This window comes from Dermacentor albipictus, chromosome 1 (assembly GCF_038994185.2).
Source record: "Dermacentor albipictus isolate Rhodes 1998 colony chromosome 1, USDA_Dalb.pri_finalv2, whole genome shotgun sequence".
Taxonomy (NCBI): Eukaryota; Metazoa; Arthropoda; class Arachnida; order Ixodida; family Ixodidae; genus Dermacentor; species Dermacentor albipictus.
Genome location: NC_091821.1, coordinates 38,080,481 through 38,100,861, shown reverse-complemented (window position 1 = coordinate 38,100,861; position 20,381 = coordinate 38,080,481). Strand labels below are relative to the sequence as shown.

Below are 20,381 nucleotides of genomic sequence, written 5' to 3'. Positions count from 1 at the left end.
AGTGCATTGGGCCAACTATAATTGCCACTTTTCAATGACTACACTTCCCTGAACCTCTACAGCTCCCATCGAAACAGTAAACGATCGCAAAAGCACAGCACAAAGTTGAGGCACAACCTGGAAAGCAGGTGAAGAACTGGTCACAGGCTGCATTTTTGTATTTCTTTGAAGCTTAAAGTTCTGAAGTAAAAAATATCAGCTAGCATTCATAGAAATTTAGGCTATTGTCCAAACATGGTGTCTCTATGGTTACTAATGTGATAATGACAATGCCCAAGTGGTATTGTCCTTTCCCAATACATTATCCGCTGCTTGCTGTTTCAACACCATTATCAGCCCAGTAAGGGGAAGCAGCAGACAAGCCGCTCATATCGACGTCTCATCAAAGCAAAGGCAAACAAAAAAGTTGGTGCAAGACAATGAGCAGCATACACTAGGGAAGAAAGATAAAAGCAACTGCAGGTATTGAAACCACATCAAAGTGCCATGAGCAGTGACAAGTGCATTATGTAGCAGTGTAAAGGCCTTGATACATGTAGGATCAAACAATGTCCTACTTGATAACATTTGTTATAAGCATGCAAGGTGGGGCAACTGTTTTTAGTTGGCAAAATGACGGAAGTCTGGCATGAAACCTATTTCTTGCGCAACAGTGTCAGGCACTAGCACACAAGGGGGAAAAGAACTTTCACAGTCACAGTTTCACAATTAAGCATTTCTGATTGGAAATGCTTTCACAGAGGGCTTCAGTTGCAGAACTTTTCAACTTAGCATGTCTAGAGACAATTTACACCTTGTTTAAGCTGTACCACAGCTTAGACGATGTCATACAATACCATAAATCTTTCAAATTAAAAGCGAGTTTTTGAACTGTGCTGTATCTTCCATATACCAATTTCACACCCTATATCAAGAAGTTTTTTTACTATGCTAGGACATACCAAGTTTTCAAAACCAAGTACCCACAAAAATCTCTTGCCTAAGTGTGCAACCACAAATGAAGGTATGCACATTGCAGTGTATGAGGCCTTGTGCCACTACGCTGTTCCCCCTTCAATTCCAGGCCATGCAATTCAGCTGCAAGGTAATTCTCTTGAGAGTTCAACATGCTGAAAACATGTGGGCAGGTGCAGACACCAACTCGGGAAATTTAAACCCACCATTATATCACAGTTCCCTTTAGGTGAATGGGCACCTGATGCCTAATTTACACTGCCCAAATCTTGCATCATTTTTCTCCCAAGTAAGGCACTAGCAGTTGGTAATATTGCAATGTAGTAAGAGTTAGCCAGCGCACTCAATAGACTATAAGTAGGGCCAGATTATTATCGCCTTTATATACACCAGATATGTGTGCAGAGATAGCATGGGTGAAATCATGGTAGTGAATTATGTGCACTTACACAAGATGGGTTTTCAGTAAAATGTTGCAGAACACCAGCAGTACGAATTACCATGGATAGAACTACAAGCACCAAACTAAACTTACTCCACCGGAAACAGCATACCCAAACTTCAGATAGAGATAAGCCAAGGCATCGCAAGCTCTGTGATCAGTAGCTTAGGTGAAGATCCCCATCTGTTTGCCCAGTACTGCTCTCCGCATCACAAACTATCTTTGCCACCCTCGAGCACAACTTAATCATTAACCCTGCTCATTATCCAAGTAAGCAACGCTAAATAAAAAAAAATTTATAAAAACTGTACCCAAAGAAGTCTATTTACCAACTCATGTCCATTTCTGAAGCCTTTTCTGCAAGCCACCAAAATTAACCTAATGCTAAACCTCAGTTCTTATTTAAGAACTGAGCTACACCCGAGTTCTTAACAGTAATATTTGTGCTGAAAACTGTAAACATAATTACTGTTGCTATCATCTGTCCTAGGGCTCCACCACACAGGGGCTACAAGGTAGAAAGTTGAGGCAAAACAGTGCACATTCATGACACAAATGAGACACCCACTTGCATCAAGTGTTGACACACATCAACACTGTGTGCCTCTTTTCTGTGTCCAAAGCGCACACTGTCTTTACAATGCCAAAAACCAAACAGCCCAAATGAACACAATCTTGCCGCAGGTTTCTTGTACATCAGGCTCTTTCCCGTTCCCTACGTTTTACCTAGGCAGCAGTTTGGCCTAGCTGGTCTTAAATTGAGAAAGTGAGCAGGGTTAAAAGAAAAAAGTCACAGGCCTGCGCAGCACTTGCAGCACAGTCCAGCGTAAGCTGGAAAAGTGGCTCTATAGGAGCTGCATTTTTGGCACCACGCACTACAGGGTCTTCGCAGCGAAGTTTGTTCATGCTGTTTTTCTCATTGACGGCGAGCTGCAGCTCATGCTGTGGCTTATCCTGCTCTCTGCACAGCAGTTTGCTGAGCCCGATGTTGACTGGCTGCAGCCGCGCACATAGCTCTACAATTCACTTCTTCAGCAGCAGTTTGTATTTTGCGAGGAGGCACCATAATGCATACCAAAGAGTAAACACAGGTACTCAGACAATGTGGCGCACATGTCACATCCCTTGACCCATGGCACAGTACGTTGTTGCTGCTGCTGATGATGATAATGACGGTTTATTCACATCCACTTTGAAACGGGGTGGTCACAAATAGCAAGCTAGCCTGCTTGAGTTAACCAGGTCACACCACAAGCAGCATGCAACTGCTACATGTCGAGACACTTAGTGGAATATAACAGAACTGCAATGCAACGTTTGAACGTATTGACACTAGGCCGCACACTCGCCACATCTCATGTCAAATGGTACGATATGATGTTAATGATCACGATGGTTTAATGGCATTCCCTTTGAAACAAGACGGTGACAGTCACCTAGCCTGCTTGAATTAATCAGGTATGCTATACGTGTTTTTCATTACATCAATATTTACACATCTTCTTAATCTTCTTTTTCTTCCTCAAAACTTTTATATCTACCTTGTACCGCTATGTCTGTAACTGTTACACCTGGTGTAATATGCAACTACAATGCAAAGGGCATCCATAAAGACTGTACACAGCATGCATCTCACATCGCAAGGCAACTGGCACGATATGATGCTATTGATGATGCTTTATTGGCATCCCCTTGAAATGCGGCAGTGACATAGTCACCTAGCCAGCTTGGTTTAATCAGGTGCACAACACATATTTTTGGGGGCATTCTTGTATACATCTCCTTAAGCTTATTTTTCTTCCTCAAACCCACTTTTAACAGCCTTGTACTACTACCTGTGCATCTGCTACATGGCGTTCTACCTGGTGTAAAAATATGCAACTGCAATGCAAAATGTGCACATATCAATGTTATGCGGTGCGCATGTCGCATCGTGCGTCTCCTCGCATGCTAGCACGCGCTGGTGTGGTTCAGTGGTGGAGTAGCTGACTCGCACACAGCAGGCCCAGGTTCAATCATGGCAGGAACTGTTTTTTTTTTTTCTTGTTCCCAGCTATAGCTGCTTTGTTGAATTCTTTGTTGTATGGGGAACTATATCCCGACAAGGCCTGTGAAAGAAAGCTAAATTAAGCTGCTCCATCACAATTGCAAGCACTGACTTCTAAAGGCACGTTTATAGTCCGACGTTATCGGCGCGCGGGTGAGCGTCGTTCGCAGTCAGTCACGCTACGTCGGTTGCGTTGCGCCAGCCGAGATGCCATCCCCTCCATACTTGAACACGCGCGCCGTTTGTTGCTATTTTCGGAGCATGCGCAGAGTTTTCTGCGGAGTTGTGTTGGTGCCTTTTTCTTCGCACGCAATGCATTGTGGTGCGAGAGTTTCGCCGACTCCGACACGCGAATGGCTCAGGAGCCATATCTGCGCCGGGCCCGTGGGGGCGCGTCGAAAGCCGCCAGTTACGTTGGCTGCGCCGGTGCGCCCGACTATAGAGGGGTCGTTTTCGCCGACGTGACGTAACGTGCGCGCGCGCGTGCGTTACGTCGGACTATAAATGGCCCTTAACAGTCCCAGTTATGCCAAATACATAAGCTTGAGAGGCATTTGCCATTGTTGGTGTATATACAACTTCATACAGGCACTTTCAAGAGGCAATGAAAAGCCTTTTATAGGTTTTTTTTCCAAGCTCCTTCTAGTTTGAAACTACACCACTGCCGCATAGAGAAACCCAGCAACTGCTGTAATGACCAACAATTTGTGCCAATGCCAAGCAGAACATGGGCACAAATTTTGGTTTCCAGTTCCCCAAATTAATCAGCCTGTAAAATTTGCTCTGCACAAGTGGAAAAAGAAAAACTGTTTATAACATGTGTTTAGGTTCTAACAAAGGAGATCTTGCTTTTTAGCTGAGGCACACTCCCTTTAATGCAATGCAATGTTTTTTTCTACAGTGCCAATAACACTGTGCTTGCTCGATCAGACAACTTAATCTTTTCATTCTTGCTGGTAACTCAAGATTAGGGTTCTCGCCACGATGAGCGGCTGTGAAAATACTGTCCACCACTCCCCGGTCGACCTGTTAAAATTTCGAATTTCAAAGTGCAGTCCCCCTGCCAGTCACAAGATGTCAATCCCTCAAAATTTCCTAGAAATAACCCCGCTGAAGGTATATTCCTATGTACAAACATCTGTATGTACTGCATGATTGGAACCATACCTGAATCCCCAAATGTGAAGGCCTTCCTTCAGGACTTCCTCTAGCATTCCCCCTTCATATCAGAACCAAGTATGCCAACTTTGACTCTATGGCCACTGAAGATGCCCATGAAGCAGCCAACCTGCCGCCAGTTCATTTCATTTTATTACCTTAAAAACTGCTTATGGGGTATTACATCAATTTCAATTAAAAGTTCAATCTAACATAATATTGTGACCATGAAGACTCTCAAGGGCATCCATGGGCCATGTGCTAAAACAGCCGAATTCATATCCCTGCTATGACATGACACACCCCCTGAACCCATGCCCCCATTTCCAGCATGAAAAAGTGGCCTAACAAAGGAAACAACCAAAGTATCCTTCACTTTTTTGCACTAGAGAAAATTCTTAACACTCACAGGTTGTATATCTTGTAGTGCCCTTTGTGCTTCTTTTCAAGAAACCTGTGGAATGGATGGAGCAAGAAACGAGGTGAGACAAAAGATGCAAAATGCAGCACCTTAAGTATAAGCACCTCGGCAACCATACAGAAGCATTTTGCCTGAACCTCTGCAAGTGAGCAGCTTATTCGTAAGTGTGCATGCACAGCATAACGACGAAAATGTTACGCAAGATGCACAGCTGCTTAAATCACAGAATTCATTTCCTAACTTTTGCAAACCCATTTCTTTTTATACACATTGAATTAAAAAATGTTTCCCCACCCAAACAATTTCATGAAATTTAAAAATCCAATTGTGGGGTTTTACGTGACAAACCACGATTTGATTATGAGGCATGCCGTAGTGAGGGACTCTAGATTAATTTTGATCAGCTGGGGTTCCTTGACGTTAGAATGGCAGCTTGGGCTTGTTGGTTTTCCATCCTGGTGCTAACAGCGCAAAACATAGACAGGACACGAGACGAGAAGACGACACTACAAGTGCCGACTTTCAACAACGTTTATTTGAAAGAAACACAGCTTCTTATACCTTTGCCCACGTGTCACGGACACGTCATTGCACATCATGTGAAACACGCACTTTTTTTGCACTCAAGATAATGATTGTACGTATAAAAGCTCCAGTTCTTTTTTTTTGCTACTAACAAGGACGGTGTACTAACACGTTGGTTACGAAGTGTGGCCACTCTCAGCTGCTTCAATTATCTCCCGAACCAGCTGGCCAATCTTGTTTTTTCAGCACTTCACAGTGTCTGAATTCTGCAGCACAAGCTTTAGAGGGGCAATCATCCTTAACGTGCACCCAACGCACAGCACACAAGTGTTTTTGCATTTCACCCCAACGAAATGCGGCCGCCACGGCGGGGATTCCATTCCGCATGCTCAGGCTTGGTAGCGCAATGCCATTGCCACTATGCCACTGCAGCGGTTCCCAAAAACGTCAAGAAAGCAAAGTAGCAAAGGTGCAACTTTAAGAAATATCTTGATAAAACTTCAGTCTGATAGATATGCGTACATGCTCTGGCAGTAACAAGATCCTCATTCAATTCAGGCAGCTGCGAGGCATGCAAAAATGAGGAAGTGCTGTTGTACTTAGCATTAGCTTTCCTTCCAATTTCTTTTTTCTTGGAACGAACGAATACTAGCAGAAGCAAAGGATACAGCAAGTTTAGCATATGGCTGCTTCAAACCAATTCGAATTGTGGGATCCAAAACCTGCCGTGGACATATTATGCCCCACCTATGATGTCATAGACCTGTGCGACAGCCCATAGACTGCATCGCTTTGGGCAAGAATGATCCCATCAACACCGGCCTTAAGGCGATTTGGCCACTTAATTCATTATAGTTTCAGATAATATATCACTCCACTCATCTAGCAAACACACAAGCCACAGCTGTTATTGCATCTCGCCCGTTCTGTCAACCCTCCTTTGTTGCCCTCCGGCATCTGTGTCAGATACCAACCTTGACGCGTTACCATGAATGCAACACGGAAAGAAGAAAATGTAAAAAAGCCATAGACAAAGCATTGCTATCGGCACCGCCCCAGCTGAGATGTGTTGAGGAGGGATGAGAAAAGTAAGCAATGCGCTTTCTATATCTCTCTTATAATGAGGCCCTTTTCAAACATTTCTGTGGGAACAGATTCATTGAGAGGTATCACACTTACTCCAGTGTTTCCCAGTTTTTAAGAAAAAGTGTTGCAGGGCCCCTTGAAATTCTAACAGTAACTTTCAATTCATAATAATTCCAGATAATATAACCAGATTTAAAAAGGCACTTGGTATTACCAATTTCTTTTGAAAGAGAACACAAATCCAGAGAAATGAATATTATGCTCATTAACACACCTGTTCCACTGCTCAATAGAGTGTCATGCCCGTCAGACAAATTGGCAAGAAAAGCAAGAGCACCATGTTCGAAATAGTTCAACAAAGTGACTCCAGTTTTTATTGATTTAGGCATTTTCCATTCCATTTAGAGTATATTCCTCTCAATCATTATTTCCTACAGAAATTACTAAATTAGAATTTAAACGAAATTCTGGGGTTTTATGTGGGTTATAGTGGCAGACTCTGACAGATTCATTTTTCAGCACCTGGGGTTCACTAATGTGCACCCAATACACGGTACACAGGCGTTTTTGCACTTCATCCCCATTGAAAATGTGGCGGCCAAGGTCGAGATTTGATCTCATGCCTTTGCGCTTACTGGAAATTACTAAAGGAGCTCCGGCGCCGCCATCGTTCGGCCACCATGGGAACGATGGCTAGCACATGTATTTGTCTAATATTCGTGCTTGTGGCCTTCGAACATTCCTGCTGCATTAATTGTAAGACTTCAATTTTCTAATTTTTCATGCAATCTCTTTCTAAGCATGTGAACACGTCTCTGCACACACAATTAATCACTGCTAATTGTTGCATGCACAGCCCAATACTTTGTTGAAAATTGTCAATTTGCAAAACCACAAAATCAGCCAAAGCAAGAAGGACAAAGTTCAGCCAATTTCATATACTACCCATCATTCCCATGCTGGCTGAAACACTATAGTTGCAGCTCCCAGTAGCCTAGCCATTCAGAACAAACTAAGCTAAATTTACAGACATTACAGCTGTCAGTTCATATCCAATGCTTCCAAAATTTCAAAAGACACACACCTGTACATGCTTGACATAACCTATCCTTCACCAGTGCTGGCCTCTTTCAGAAGTTTGTCACACATTAATACAAGCCTCTTTCTAGTGCTGTTTCACAAAACACACTATTGCAGATGACAAATCAAGAAATAAACCAACATTTTCTTGTGTATATGAATGCTCGTACGTATTTCCAGAGTGCCCCTTTTCTCGGCATAAGCACTACCAAACAAAGAGACCAGTTTAGAAAATAAGAAGTTAAAGCAGGCATGTGCCACTTACTTCTGGACATCATCCATGTGGTTGCGGAAGACTCCTTCCAGTTTCTCAGCTGGGAAGCCCATGGCAATGATATTGTCGCTAATGTCTGATGTAATGCAAGTCAAGGTATAAAAACACAGAAGCTTCACGCTGTCAGATGTAAAATGCATTTTGTACCAGTAATTCAACTGCCAAATAGAAAGCCTTACTAATGAACCCAGGCCCAAGAAGACGTGAGAACTATATGCAAGAAATTCAAGCTGCTAACTCTAATGGAGGGATTGAATATTGCATCCAGATATCTGCGCACTCAAGAGTCACTATACAAATATTTTATTTCTGAAAAATCTTTCATGTAATGCAAATCTTTCTACCCCTGCATTTATCACTTTTCCAACATTTTTTTATTTTTTCAAAAACAACTTGTCATTGTATTTCCTCATGGTACCATACATTTCGAAAGCTGTATCAAGGCCAAGATGACATCACAGTGGACAGCTCAGAATAATTTCAACTATTTGTTCTCCTTAATTTTGCTTAGGTGACTAATCATGGTAATGGGCCCTCACTCAATTCCTCGAACACATAACAATCATATTTCAATGTTACTAATACAAAATGCCACCAAGTGCAGCACTGTTTTGGTCTTGAAGCTGGACTCCTTGTCACAGGACTGAAGTAGGAGGTAGCAGTCAAGTGGTATTGCAAATCACTCATGTATAGGTCAGCTAATTACTGCTGTCACATGCCACACCATGAGCACATTGCTGAAATCTGAGCTTAATCGGCAATTGGCAAGGTGACAGAAAACAGAAGGTGAGGGTGGTTCTCAGTTCTCTTAGAGAAACAATGGCAAAGGATCAGGCTTATCTCAAATGGGGAGAAGCACAGAGCAGAGGAGAAAGGAATGCCCAAAGTAGTGCCACTTGCCCAGCTTTCAGTGACATGGTTATGGGGTAGCTTGCAACTAACTGCTACAATGCACCAGTGATTTGCAGTACTCAAATATTTTTGTGGTATGGGTCCCTGACCATCACCTCTGATGTCCAAGGTGTAATAACTAGGAGTTCTGCTTCATGCTCATGGCCGGAGTGTATTTGACACATTTTCAGTTGGTCACAATGCAATATAATATGTAAGTAACTATTTTTTGAGGAATTGAGGCTTCGTACCATAATTATTGAGGCGACAGCTATTCAAGGAAGAAAGGTTTTGTGTCACTGCTCATTTAGGACAAAGGCATTTCTGCATTTCACTATACGAAAATGCTGCCCCCAAAGGCAGGCATTTAGTTTGTAATGTGATGTCACCTTGAAACAATCAGCTCAGCCTAATAGTAAAACTGCAGCAGGCTGCACTGTTAATTTTACAAGGGCATGTATATCAAGTGCACAACCAGACCTCATGTTCAGAAGTATATAGTCTAAAACTTAGAGGCCAGTCCAAAGCCGAAACCCTTTCCTTTATTGGGGGGAATACTTGTTCATTCCATAACAAGCTACCATGAGGCTAGTTAATATTTCATTTGGTAGGATACCATAGCACAAAGATTAACTCTATCCACTGCCTAATCCAGCCTTCTCACAGACTGCCACCAAAAAGAACAGGATTGGCTGTGAACTCCTCAAGTTTGAAGCAGCAAGCAGCCTGGCATACTAAATTGTGTACTTGCAACACATTAAATAAATAAATAAATAAATAAATAAATAAATAACGATTACTAATCATAAACCTTAATCAGCACAATTCATGTTTTGTCAACAATTTCGTTAAAGCAAAAATTTTTGCCCGTACTTCCTGAGCCATGCAATATGCTCTACCGTGAATCATTTTTGATCATTCAAATTGTCAATTATTCATGTAGCACTACCATCAATGAGTGTATCAAATATAAAAGATCACTGTGTTGGTATTGTGCAATGCGAGCCATGTGTGTCAGAAGCTTAAAGGCCACTCTTTTCATTGCAACTTCTGCAGTACACCATGTATTGCGCCTTCCGTAGTACTGATGGTATGTCAAAGCTATGAAGAGTAAGAAATGCCCTCCTCAACCTCTGTACCTTAAGAGGGCAAGCAGTGCACTCTGAAGGTACAGGACACCTTGTACATTAGAGGTCTCAAACTCACCCGAGGCATCACACCATATATGCAGTACATTACTCGCCACAAGCAGCACAGAAGCATGTTTTGGGGCAAGTGGCACCATAGTCTACGACTTGGACAACTTGGGAAAAAACGGTGTGATACACAAAAGGGCAACACAGGTCACATATATGACCCCCCTTTACAAGGGTAACATAAAATACATGTTCAAAACCCTGCTCTACATGGTGAAGCAACAGTTACAGTAATGCATGAAGTAGCCACAACTCTGGCACAGACACCACATATATCTTCACTCCATATCCAAAAGTGAACACACACACACACACAATTGCCTCTACCCCCCCCCCCCCCCCCACACACACACAAAAGGTATTGTATGTGGTAGACAGTGCATATATTCGTACAGTGCAAAAATTAGAGCCTAGTACCACCTGAGCACAACTTTGTCAAGACTTTTGATTAGAATAAACTACAGCATGTATGCAACTGTTGTGCAGGACATGGTCAAAAGGCAGAAAAACCATAATCCACAAAGCCCATACAATAATGTAACATTTGTGGCAACTAGCACTCCTTCGATGTATGCAACATATAATGGCACAAAGAATACTTCAATGTAGTAGGCACCAAACCACAGCACCTGGAAAAGTCAACAATGCCCAGCAAAAAAATAGAATGTCAGCTTCCCAATACAACAAAGGAACCCGTACATCTATACAGTGACCTTATCAGCCTCTGTGCCAAATGGCCCATTCTGATAGCTAGATAAGACGATATGGATCAGCACCTTAAAGAGCGCCTACACGCCTGGCTCCAATGTGCCTCTCACACCAAGGTGCACACAAAATGACACGATGAGCAGGCCAGAAGGCACTCACTAGTCACTGCTTTGCAGTGTTTTATGCAGACGAAAAGGTGCCACCAGAAAACACAACAGATATGGATGCAGAATGCTATTTACTTCTTAACTAGCATGCTGCTCTAAATTAAGGCTGTACTCCAGTGAGTAAGGTGAATGCCAAAGCTGTGAGCACAGTACAGGTTGTGTACACATCCACACAGGATGCGTTCAAAATCTTGCAAAAGTTGAACTGCACTAACATTCACAAACATTCGACACTTCCCTTCATACTAACAGTATTATTTCCATGCAAGAAAATTTTGCACACAAACTCAGAACAAACCTTATGATTGCAGACCCATACTATTGCATTGTAAATTTTTCCTTTCTTACCAACACATGCAGTGAAGCAATTGTACATAGTTTTCACATGGTGTTGTATCATCTACTAGTCTGTCTCACCTGCATCTTAAAAGAGTAGTGACACAAATGTTCAAAGTTGCAGAAACTCTATCACATGCTTCTTGCATCTAAAAGGATGACACTTTGCAAGTATGAAGGTTCAGAAGCACTTCAATTTTTTTTTGGCATTAAAATTCCATGCCTCGCATTATCTATATTAGTGCAACGTAATGACACACACACCTCAAAAATTTGCTGACATTGTGGAGCAACACAGCTATAGTTGCGTGCGTTTCTTTTGGATGTACTCATGGTTAGCTGCTGAAGCAATCGCAGAACTGAGTGAGCCAACATGTCATGACATCACAATACATCCACCTCCTGAGTATCGATACCAAAACTGGCTCATAGGAACAAATAAGTATTTTAATGGATTACTTAAGATGCTCAGAGACTTTTGCCAGTACGTTTTCTATGGTTTAGAGGGTTGGGACCTTCATTTAGAACAAAAAAAGAAATTACAAGTCAGAAATAGCACGTCCATACTCCTTTAAGGAACTGGGAAAAGTAATTGCTAGCATGGCGGACCACTTCAGTACTGTGTGAATGACAAGACTCCAATAAAATGTGGCTATCAAATGCCAGAAGGTACGAACTTCGCCCCTTGAATTTGATGGACCTGTGCATATTGTGTATGAAGACGTGATAGCATCACAATGTACGGGCTGTACGCAGGGACTTGCAAGACTCGCTGCCTGACACCATAAACACCGGTAGTGTTAACTACTCACTTTTAGCTACAAACTAAGCACACCTACAGGAGTGAAAGCAAGAAGTCTGGAGAGGCGTGATGTTTACTTCACTAGTGTTCATGTGAAGACCATAATGGTGATGCAGCTACCACTGAAGCATCTCGCCATGTTAGCAAGGTGGGCTCACAAGCACTAAAAAAAGGCTGTTTTAATAGAAATAGACCACTATATTTAGCAAGGCGTTTACCCATGTGACTTCGTCTCTACTGTTTTCTTACAGTAACATCTTTCCCACACTACTCCCACTCCTGAATGTTTATCCAACATTGAATGTTTATCCAATATTGAATGTTTATCCAATGTTGTTTACTGATATGAAATCGATTCTGCTACTAGCCACCACAAACAGCACAATATTACTGAGCATCACTGAAAACAACAAAGACAAAGTCTCAAGAAATGTTTACCTATTTTGGCAAAGAAATCCAGCAAAGTTCACATTAAGGTGACACTGAACACAACAACTGCTCCAGTAGAAAGCTAATCGAAGTGCTAGTTAATTTTAGAAAGTTCATTTGCTATTTTTGTAGGATTCGCTTATAAATGCTGCTCACTTGAGATAAAGCAGCAACTGTAAATGCCGGCATTGGTCAGATTCTTGACGAGTGTCCACTTTATGTGAGCAAGCTAGAAGCTCCTATGGTTTTCAGATGACATCCCCAAGTATTGTGCTATAACTTAAGGTATGCATTGCAGTTCTCTACCTTTATGGTTCTCTTCTTTGTAGAAGGCATTGCTCATACCGAAGCCAATCACTGCATGCATTCATGCGACTACTGTCAACAAACACTGCACACACTACTTTCTGAGGTACGTGCATATAAATACGTGCAGTGACATCGGCATACATACATTTCCCCAACAATGAACTACAGTAGATGCTGCATTACAAGCAAAAATCAACCCTAAAATTCAATAAATCATAACTTATACCCCACAAGTAACAGCCTTCTATCATATATGGCTATACTTACAGTAAAGCTCATATATTCATCTATAACAAAGTATGACCCTTTCCCTCGCTATAATAATTGTACACAAATCTGGATAAATGTAATAAAACATTGCAGTAACTACTCTGTTGAACTAGTGGTGCTTCAAACTAGTAACCTAGACAAGGGTAAAGTGCTAAAGCAAAATTGACAGCAAGAAATGTGTGTTCACATATGCACACACATGCAGCAGTTGTTCAAGTAGATAAATAAAAATAAATCCAGCTACCCAACCCAAGAGAGGATGATGTTAGCATGTAGATTGCATAATGGTTCCTTATTTTAAGCAGAAACGTATGAAGTATAGACTCCATGCAAGCGATCTTGCATACGACAGCAACAAGCGATGAGACAGCTGTCGCGTTTGGTCGTTGCCTGCAAGTCGAGCACCACAACACGAGCGATGACTGAGCGACATCCCCTCGGTGTTGCCGGTACAAAGGCAGCAAATATGCGCCAGAACTGATGCAACACGTGCTTTATTAATTTAAGTTTATGTGCTTTACTGTAAAGGGCAGCATAAAATATTCCTAAAGATCTTCCAGTAGGTTCTTATCCTTGCACATAACAAATTTAGTCGTTAGCTCATCCCGTGCAACAATCAGTACTACTTGACTGATGACATCCAGTTCTGGCTTCGTGCTATTGGCTAGTTGCCGATAGCAATCCCAGTCACAAGCAACGAATTTTATATTTCGATAAACAAGCAATCAAGTGGCAAGAATGATCAATCTGTTTGCGCGATGGCCCGTTTCATCGCTGGTTGCGCACAAAATCGTGCTCATGGGGTTTGGGCTTGATGCTTCCTAACAAAACTTGCATGGAAGGACATCACAGCAGGAATTGTTCATTTAAGTTTTTTTTTTAAAGCCAAGTATTCTTATTATGGCCATTTACAGCTACTTAAGTCTCAAATCTTGCTAGATATGTTGTGAATACAAGCACCGTCTATCTTTCTTTGCACATAAATATGATACAGTAGACAACATATGACCAAGTGACAGGACTGTAAGGGGCTTAATGGACTTATTCACAGTAAATGTGAATGAAAGGCACCATACAATGGAAGTGGATACAATTCAGGGATAGAAAACAAAGAGAAGGCAGCAAAGGATACATGACAAGTCCAAGTCAAAGTCCTCATCCTGGTATCGCTTCTTGTTCTTGCTCACAACCTGTTTGATGCGTGCGGTCATGGTCATCCTAGACCAACATGGGGAGAGCCACCCTGCACAGCAAGTACCACAATACTGCATAAGGAACTTTTTTTTTTCTATGGTGCTCACCAGAATGACCCTCAATCTACACAAGAGCAATCCCAAGCCCCACCAACTTGAGATGTGTCTAAAAAGCACACACTCATTAGACATTCCCTAAATTGACAGAGCCAGTCCCAGGAAGCCCATTCACTTACAAAAATTTGGCAGAGTAATCGCCCAACCATAACGCAGTTACACTACTAAATTTTATTACTTGATTAACCCATGCAGGTGACCAGCAAGAATCCGACATGTAGGCCATGATCTACATGCACAAGTCAGTTGAATTCCCACACATCACATCTATGAAATCCCACAATCAAAAACTGAGAACCCAACATCACAGATTTAGCAGTGTAGTCTGTCACAAGCTGCTGTGACTTGCAACCAGTACGTGTCATCACACAGATATGCATCAAATGTTAATTCAGTAACTTGAACTTGCATCTGCATGAATAAGCTGAAGTGTTGAGTAAAAAAAAAATTTAAGACAGTAATATGTTGAACTCAACGATTGGCTATATGATGCCATTACTAAAGCCATTAAAACAGCGCTTGTGCACAATAGCTTACTGGCATAAAGTTACAAGCACAAGCAACATCCAATTGATAAGACGAATCAAGCTGGCGAAGTACTTTTCAATACTGAATTTCAAAAAAATAGGCAGGTCACGTGCATTGTTGGAATTGATCTTATGTGAAGGATTTTGCAGCTAGCTACCTATTCAGCATTTGGGGCACCATGGTTACAGTGGCTAGAATAGGCTTTGGGGTGCTACAAAGCATTACCAGATGGACAAACATGCTTGCGGCGAGTAATTGTGTGGAACGACAGGAACAAGGTAACAGCAACAGTATTAGTGATGGCATTATGACTGATTTGCTATACTCCACAACAAACAAATGTTACGCCGTTGTTCTGCGCAGGTCACAACATTAATCTCATGCAATGTCTATGTAGTACAGCGTTCACAAGCTACACCAAAATGCAAACACCAAATCAAAGGGATGCACAATGCAAGATGTCAAAACATTTGTCAATAATAAATGCAATGTATGATGCTTGTCAATGAAAGAATGGTGATGGATGTGTATGCACAGAGAAATATGACATGTACCAGAGTTCAATCAGAACAGTCAACCCAAAGTTCAGGGGCAGTTCAAGGATGACAAAGGCCAAAATTCAAGGAGGGGAAACAAACTTTATGCATACATATACATCAGAAAATAGTGAAATTTCTTGCAGCATAGCAACTGCTGCACACACGCTTCCAGCTCTTCAGTTGGCTTTCCAAAGTTGACCTAATGTAATGATTTCAGTCGCCCTCTGTCATGATAGTGGTGTCTGACTTCAGCCAATGATACTCACAGCATTAAAGCCAAATGGCGGAAATTTGCTTTCCACGAGGCATTGCTACAGCCTAGGGCTTGAAAATAAAGCCATGATGGCTGTGCTATGAACAAACTAGCAAACAGATAGTGGTACGGCTCAGTCACTTCACCTGTCTTGGTCTAGCTTCACGATGGCAATGGTAATTTAAACAAGCCTGTCATTGGTAGCTGTGGACACACCACATTGCATTGCTTAGCGGCACTTTGAAAAAATCAAGGATTGTTTCCAAATAGACAATGGGGCTCTTAAAATATTAAATTATGGGGTTTTACGTGCCAAAACCACTTTCTGATTATGAGGCACACCGTAGTGGAGGACTTCGGAAATTTCGACCACCTGGGTTTCTTTAACGTGCACCTAAATCTAAGCACCACGGGTGTTTTCGCATTTCGCCCCCATCGAAATGTGGCCGCCGTGGCCGGGATTTGATCCTGCGACCTCATGCTATGCAGCCCAACACCATAGCCACAATGGGGCTCTTCGATTTGCCATCCAAGGCTGCCTGAGGAGGTCAATGAGCATTGCACAGACAGCATCTCAGGCAGTCCTGGACAGTCCAGGACGACAAGCCTAAGAGATCCAGTGTCCATGGCATAGTCCCAATGCAGGGTTTGTTACTTTCAATGTTGAAAAGTCACCTCCACTCCTAGTTTTGAAGAAAGACAAGCAGCACACGTATTTTCAAGTAGTTTTAAGGGTCCTCAAGAAATTCTCAAATTCAAGGGTGCTCAAGGAACTCAAGGTGTATAAACCATGATATATGTAAATACATTTAAATACCTATTTGGGGGGATTAGCTAAACATGGGCACCAACCATGTGGCCATTGAATGTGAGCACAAATATAAGAAATTTAAGAAAATTGAGAAACTGTTGAATCTCGTGCACTATTCTGTTAAGCAGTCTGTGTGCTTTAGATATGCATATAAGCAGATACTAAATGAACAGCTTTAATGCTACCATTTATGGTTTCATTATGCAGAACCGAATTGTGCTCACTGCCACTACTTTATCGGCCAAAATTAAACCAGCCCAACATACAAAGAAACCTGGGGATCAATCTCAACGGCGTTTTACATTTCAAAAATTTGAGCAAGCTTTTTTTTTTGGCACATTATCCGAAACAATGAAACCTAAAAATGGTGGAAGCTGTCACTGTTAATTACAATAGCTGCTGCATCAGAACGCCAAGTTCAATACACATGTGCTATCAGGTATGCCAACAAGACCCAATAAAAGCATAAAAAATACACTGCACATTTGCGTGCCTGAACAAGAAATGCAATGCAATTTAAGCAACAAAGACAAGGCCAGGGGTCATGCAGAAACGTAATACTGAACTCAGATACTGAACTATACAAAGTGTGGAAGAATGAAAAATTAATGTTAATTGTAATGAACACTACACAAGAAAAGAACTAGCTCACCAAGCAGGTGTGCACACTTTTCGCAAACAGAATTGCAGTAGCGAAAAAAAACATGACTTACAAAACCGCATAAAAGATTTACTAAATTCTGGAGTTTTATCTGCCAGAACCACGATTTGATAATGAGGCAAACCTTACTGGGGGAATAATTTTGGCAACCTGGGATTCTTAAACGTGCACACCATGCACAATGCAGAAGCGTACTTTGTATTCCATCCCCACTGGAATGCGACCGAATGCGGCGACCGTGGTCGGGATCGAACCAGCGACCTCGCACTCAGCCACGGAACGCCACAGCCACTGAGCTACCGCTGCGGGCAAAATAGCTTTAAAAAAAACCTATCTTCACAGATGACACATATGAAAAAGTGGTTCGTTTTCTGAATAAACCCAGTCACATTTGAAACCGTTATAATTGCTTGCGCGAAGATTCAATCGGCGTACAACCAATAAGTAAGCATTCTTTTTTGTTGTTGTTGTTCAAAGTCACAACGTGTTAAAAACATGTTCCTCACAATCACATCCTGCGCGAACTACTTCGTCGAATTTAATACCACGAGCAAGGCTAGTTTCGAACACAAATGTAGTACGTACTTCATAGAACACCCACATGCAGTGATAAAGTATTCGAAACGTACGAAACCGCTCCGCTACAGCAGTCTGTTGCAGCAAAAGAAAATGGAAATATATGTTACTTATCAACACATACAGCAGCCAAAACAATCTTTAGGCATGTTCCCGGAGCTCATACTGGCAACGTGAGCGCACGAAGTTGCATGGAACGAAGTGAAATGTCGCGCGCGCTACCTCAATGACTGCTACTGAGAAAGAAACATGCGCACAGACAGTATGCGCAGGAGTCACGAGCTCATTGCTACGATTTTAATCGCATTTAGCGCGCGAAGCGGCACTTCCTTTTCTTTTTCAACAATGCGCAAGCTCCACAGCAAGTGCTCAACCAAAAATTAAACAGGAACGTGCAGTTACAACGAAACGACGAACCACTATCAGACGCAACAGCAACGAAGCTACTCCGCTACTCAGCAGCAGTAATCCAGCGCTGTACAAGCAAAAACTGTAAAAAAAAAATCACTTCGTCTTCTCGGTAAAATAAGCAACGATCAAGAAGAAACAAAAAGGCCGTGACCAGGCGACAGCTGATTGAGCAACGCCGGTTCTCGCACGACGGACGACGATGGAGGCGCGGCATGTCCGTTTGCGCTTCTCGTCGATACAGACGAAAAATAAAAATTAAAACGAAAGGAAGAAGAGCGAATCGCAAAAATCTCTACCTTTGCGAGTCTTTTCGCACCGCTTCCTCTGTTTCCGACAAAAACCTCTAGGTTCAGGGCCCCGCACGATAGAAATGCCCCGGAGCCGCGGCATGCGCGAAGCTGAACCACGGGAGGATAACATGTCGACGGCGACTTTTCCCCCCTAAATGTTTTCTCATCACAGTGAGAAGTATAGGGTAATGAAGCCTCGTGCCGACGCGCGGACGGCGAAAAGCACAGGAATGAGCGCGCGCATACGCAGAATACGAAGGAACTCACCTCAACGAAAGGAACCGGCGAGGGTCTCCCGGCGCTGTGGCAACAGAGTCGCTCGGCGGTTGTGTCAGCTCCAAAGGGTGATCATCTTACGCTAGCGCGCAGGAGAAACCTGGAACAACCGTGCCACCGGGCCCGGGGCTCGTTCACGCACAGTGTCCACGATGCGCGGACGGCATCGCCAGTCGCACACCGCACGAAGTCGCGTACGAGCCTCCGACGAAGACGCGACCGCTCACTTCCGCGGGAGGTGGTGGTGGGGTGGGGGCAGTGGGGAAGGACTCGGAGCGGAACTCAGTGGCGGTGCTGCTCCTCAGCGTTTGCGAAAGGCGGCCGCCGAATTGCGTAGCACGCCGATACGGCACCCGAGGCGGTTTCCCCAACGCGGACTGGCCACATTCGCACCGCTGGGGGACGGATCCGCAAGAAAACGAAGACAATTCTTTTCTTGAACCGATGTTAAGCCTAATACTGGATGCTAGGCTATCAGCACAGAACAATGCTTTCGGGTCTTCCCATTCGCAGGGGGGGCCTAGCGAACCGCGTGGTTTGTGTGGCAGGTCGGGCCGTACTACCAAAAGCCCGACGACGCAAATATGTTTTTCGCCGAGGAACACTCACGGTACCGTCTCTGCGTATACCTGCCACCAAAATCGAGAGCAAATGCATGGATCACCTCGTCCGGGATCATATGCTACAGTCGCAGAATAGAATACCTACAAAGCTACAGCTCTGTGCTGCTCCTGCTGCTTGCTGCTACGAGAATCACGGTTTACGGCGAGGGTAATGCCAAGGTCGCTGCCGACGCCATTTTTGTTTCTTTGGCTTTGGATCAACTTGTCATTTTTGTTCTTGAGCATAGAGTCACTTGACTCAGACCGACAGAAGTATGTAAACATCGTGCCAAAAAATTCCTGCTCTAAAGAAATTATTGACAGTCCCTAATATTGTTACTTCATTAAAGCTGACGTAAGGCTGTGTTATTGATCCTATGTTGCCATGCGAGGACAGACGGTGAAAAATTGTCCCAAGTCGTAACGTTGATCAAAACCTGATTTGAATCAAGAACGTCAAAGCTAGCGTAGCTCCGCCGCCAGAAATACATGATTCAAGTGTACGCGGAAAAAAGCAGAAAGAAGCTCTCATCTGTAAAAGCACATATGACATTCAGAGAACGTTTCAAGTCGCAAAAGCATGTTGCAGCAAAGGTTAAGTGCATTTGAATAGCATTGTAGCAGGAACGTGCGCATACTTTAAGCCTTCAAAATTGCAAAATGTAGACAACGGTGCTTTTAGAGTAACATAATCATTTTCGCGGTTAAAACAAGTGTCAGTGTATTTAGGTTTCGGTTTCGGTGTGTCAAAAGTGTTCTGCGAATACACCTTGCTCTCTGAATGTCATACACGTGAGTGATACAAATAGCAAACAGAAGCAACTCAGAAAAATATTTTCTCCAATCGATGCATAGCCTGCATAGTTTCGAACGTGGCCAACGGTGACGCTGCGAGCGTCTATTTTATGACGCCATTCAGCGTTCAGAGCGTCAACAACGTCAAGGTACACTGTAGTCATGGGAACGTCAGGGCGGTACATTCATAAACCGTCGACCCGTCGAGGCGACGCTGTCACATGGGGATTACGG

General features: G+C 43.0%; 1 protein-coding gene across 2 annotated transcripts in view; it reads right to left on the bottom strand.

Annotated features, from left to right (window-relative positions):
* The window catches only part of LOC135901077 (phosphatidylinositol 3,4,5-trisphosphate 3-phosphatase and dual-specificity protein phosphatase PTEN-like), an 83,994-nt gene extending 64,443 nt beyond the window's left edge, over positions 1-19,551 (bottom strand). Inside the window, exons 1-4 of one of the 2 annotated variants that reach the window (XM_065430753.2) lie at positions 18,742-19,551; positions 14,228-14,338; positions 7,979-8,063; positions 5,011-5,055 (exon numbers count right to left, since the gene is read on the bottom strand). In XM_065430753.2, coding sequence (XP_065286825.1) covers positions 5,011-5,055; positions 7,979-8,063; positions 14,228-14,312 — 215 coding nt within the window. In that variant the 5' untranslated portion in view covers positions 14,313-14,338; positions 18,742-19,551. Of the gene's footprint in view, positions 1-5,010; positions 5,056-7,978; positions 8,064-14,227; positions 14,339-17,897; positions 18,054-18,741 lie in introns of those variants that run through there. The other variant, XM_065430752.2, reaches the window with a different exon arrangement.
* Positions 19,552-20,381: the final 830 nt, after the last annotated feature.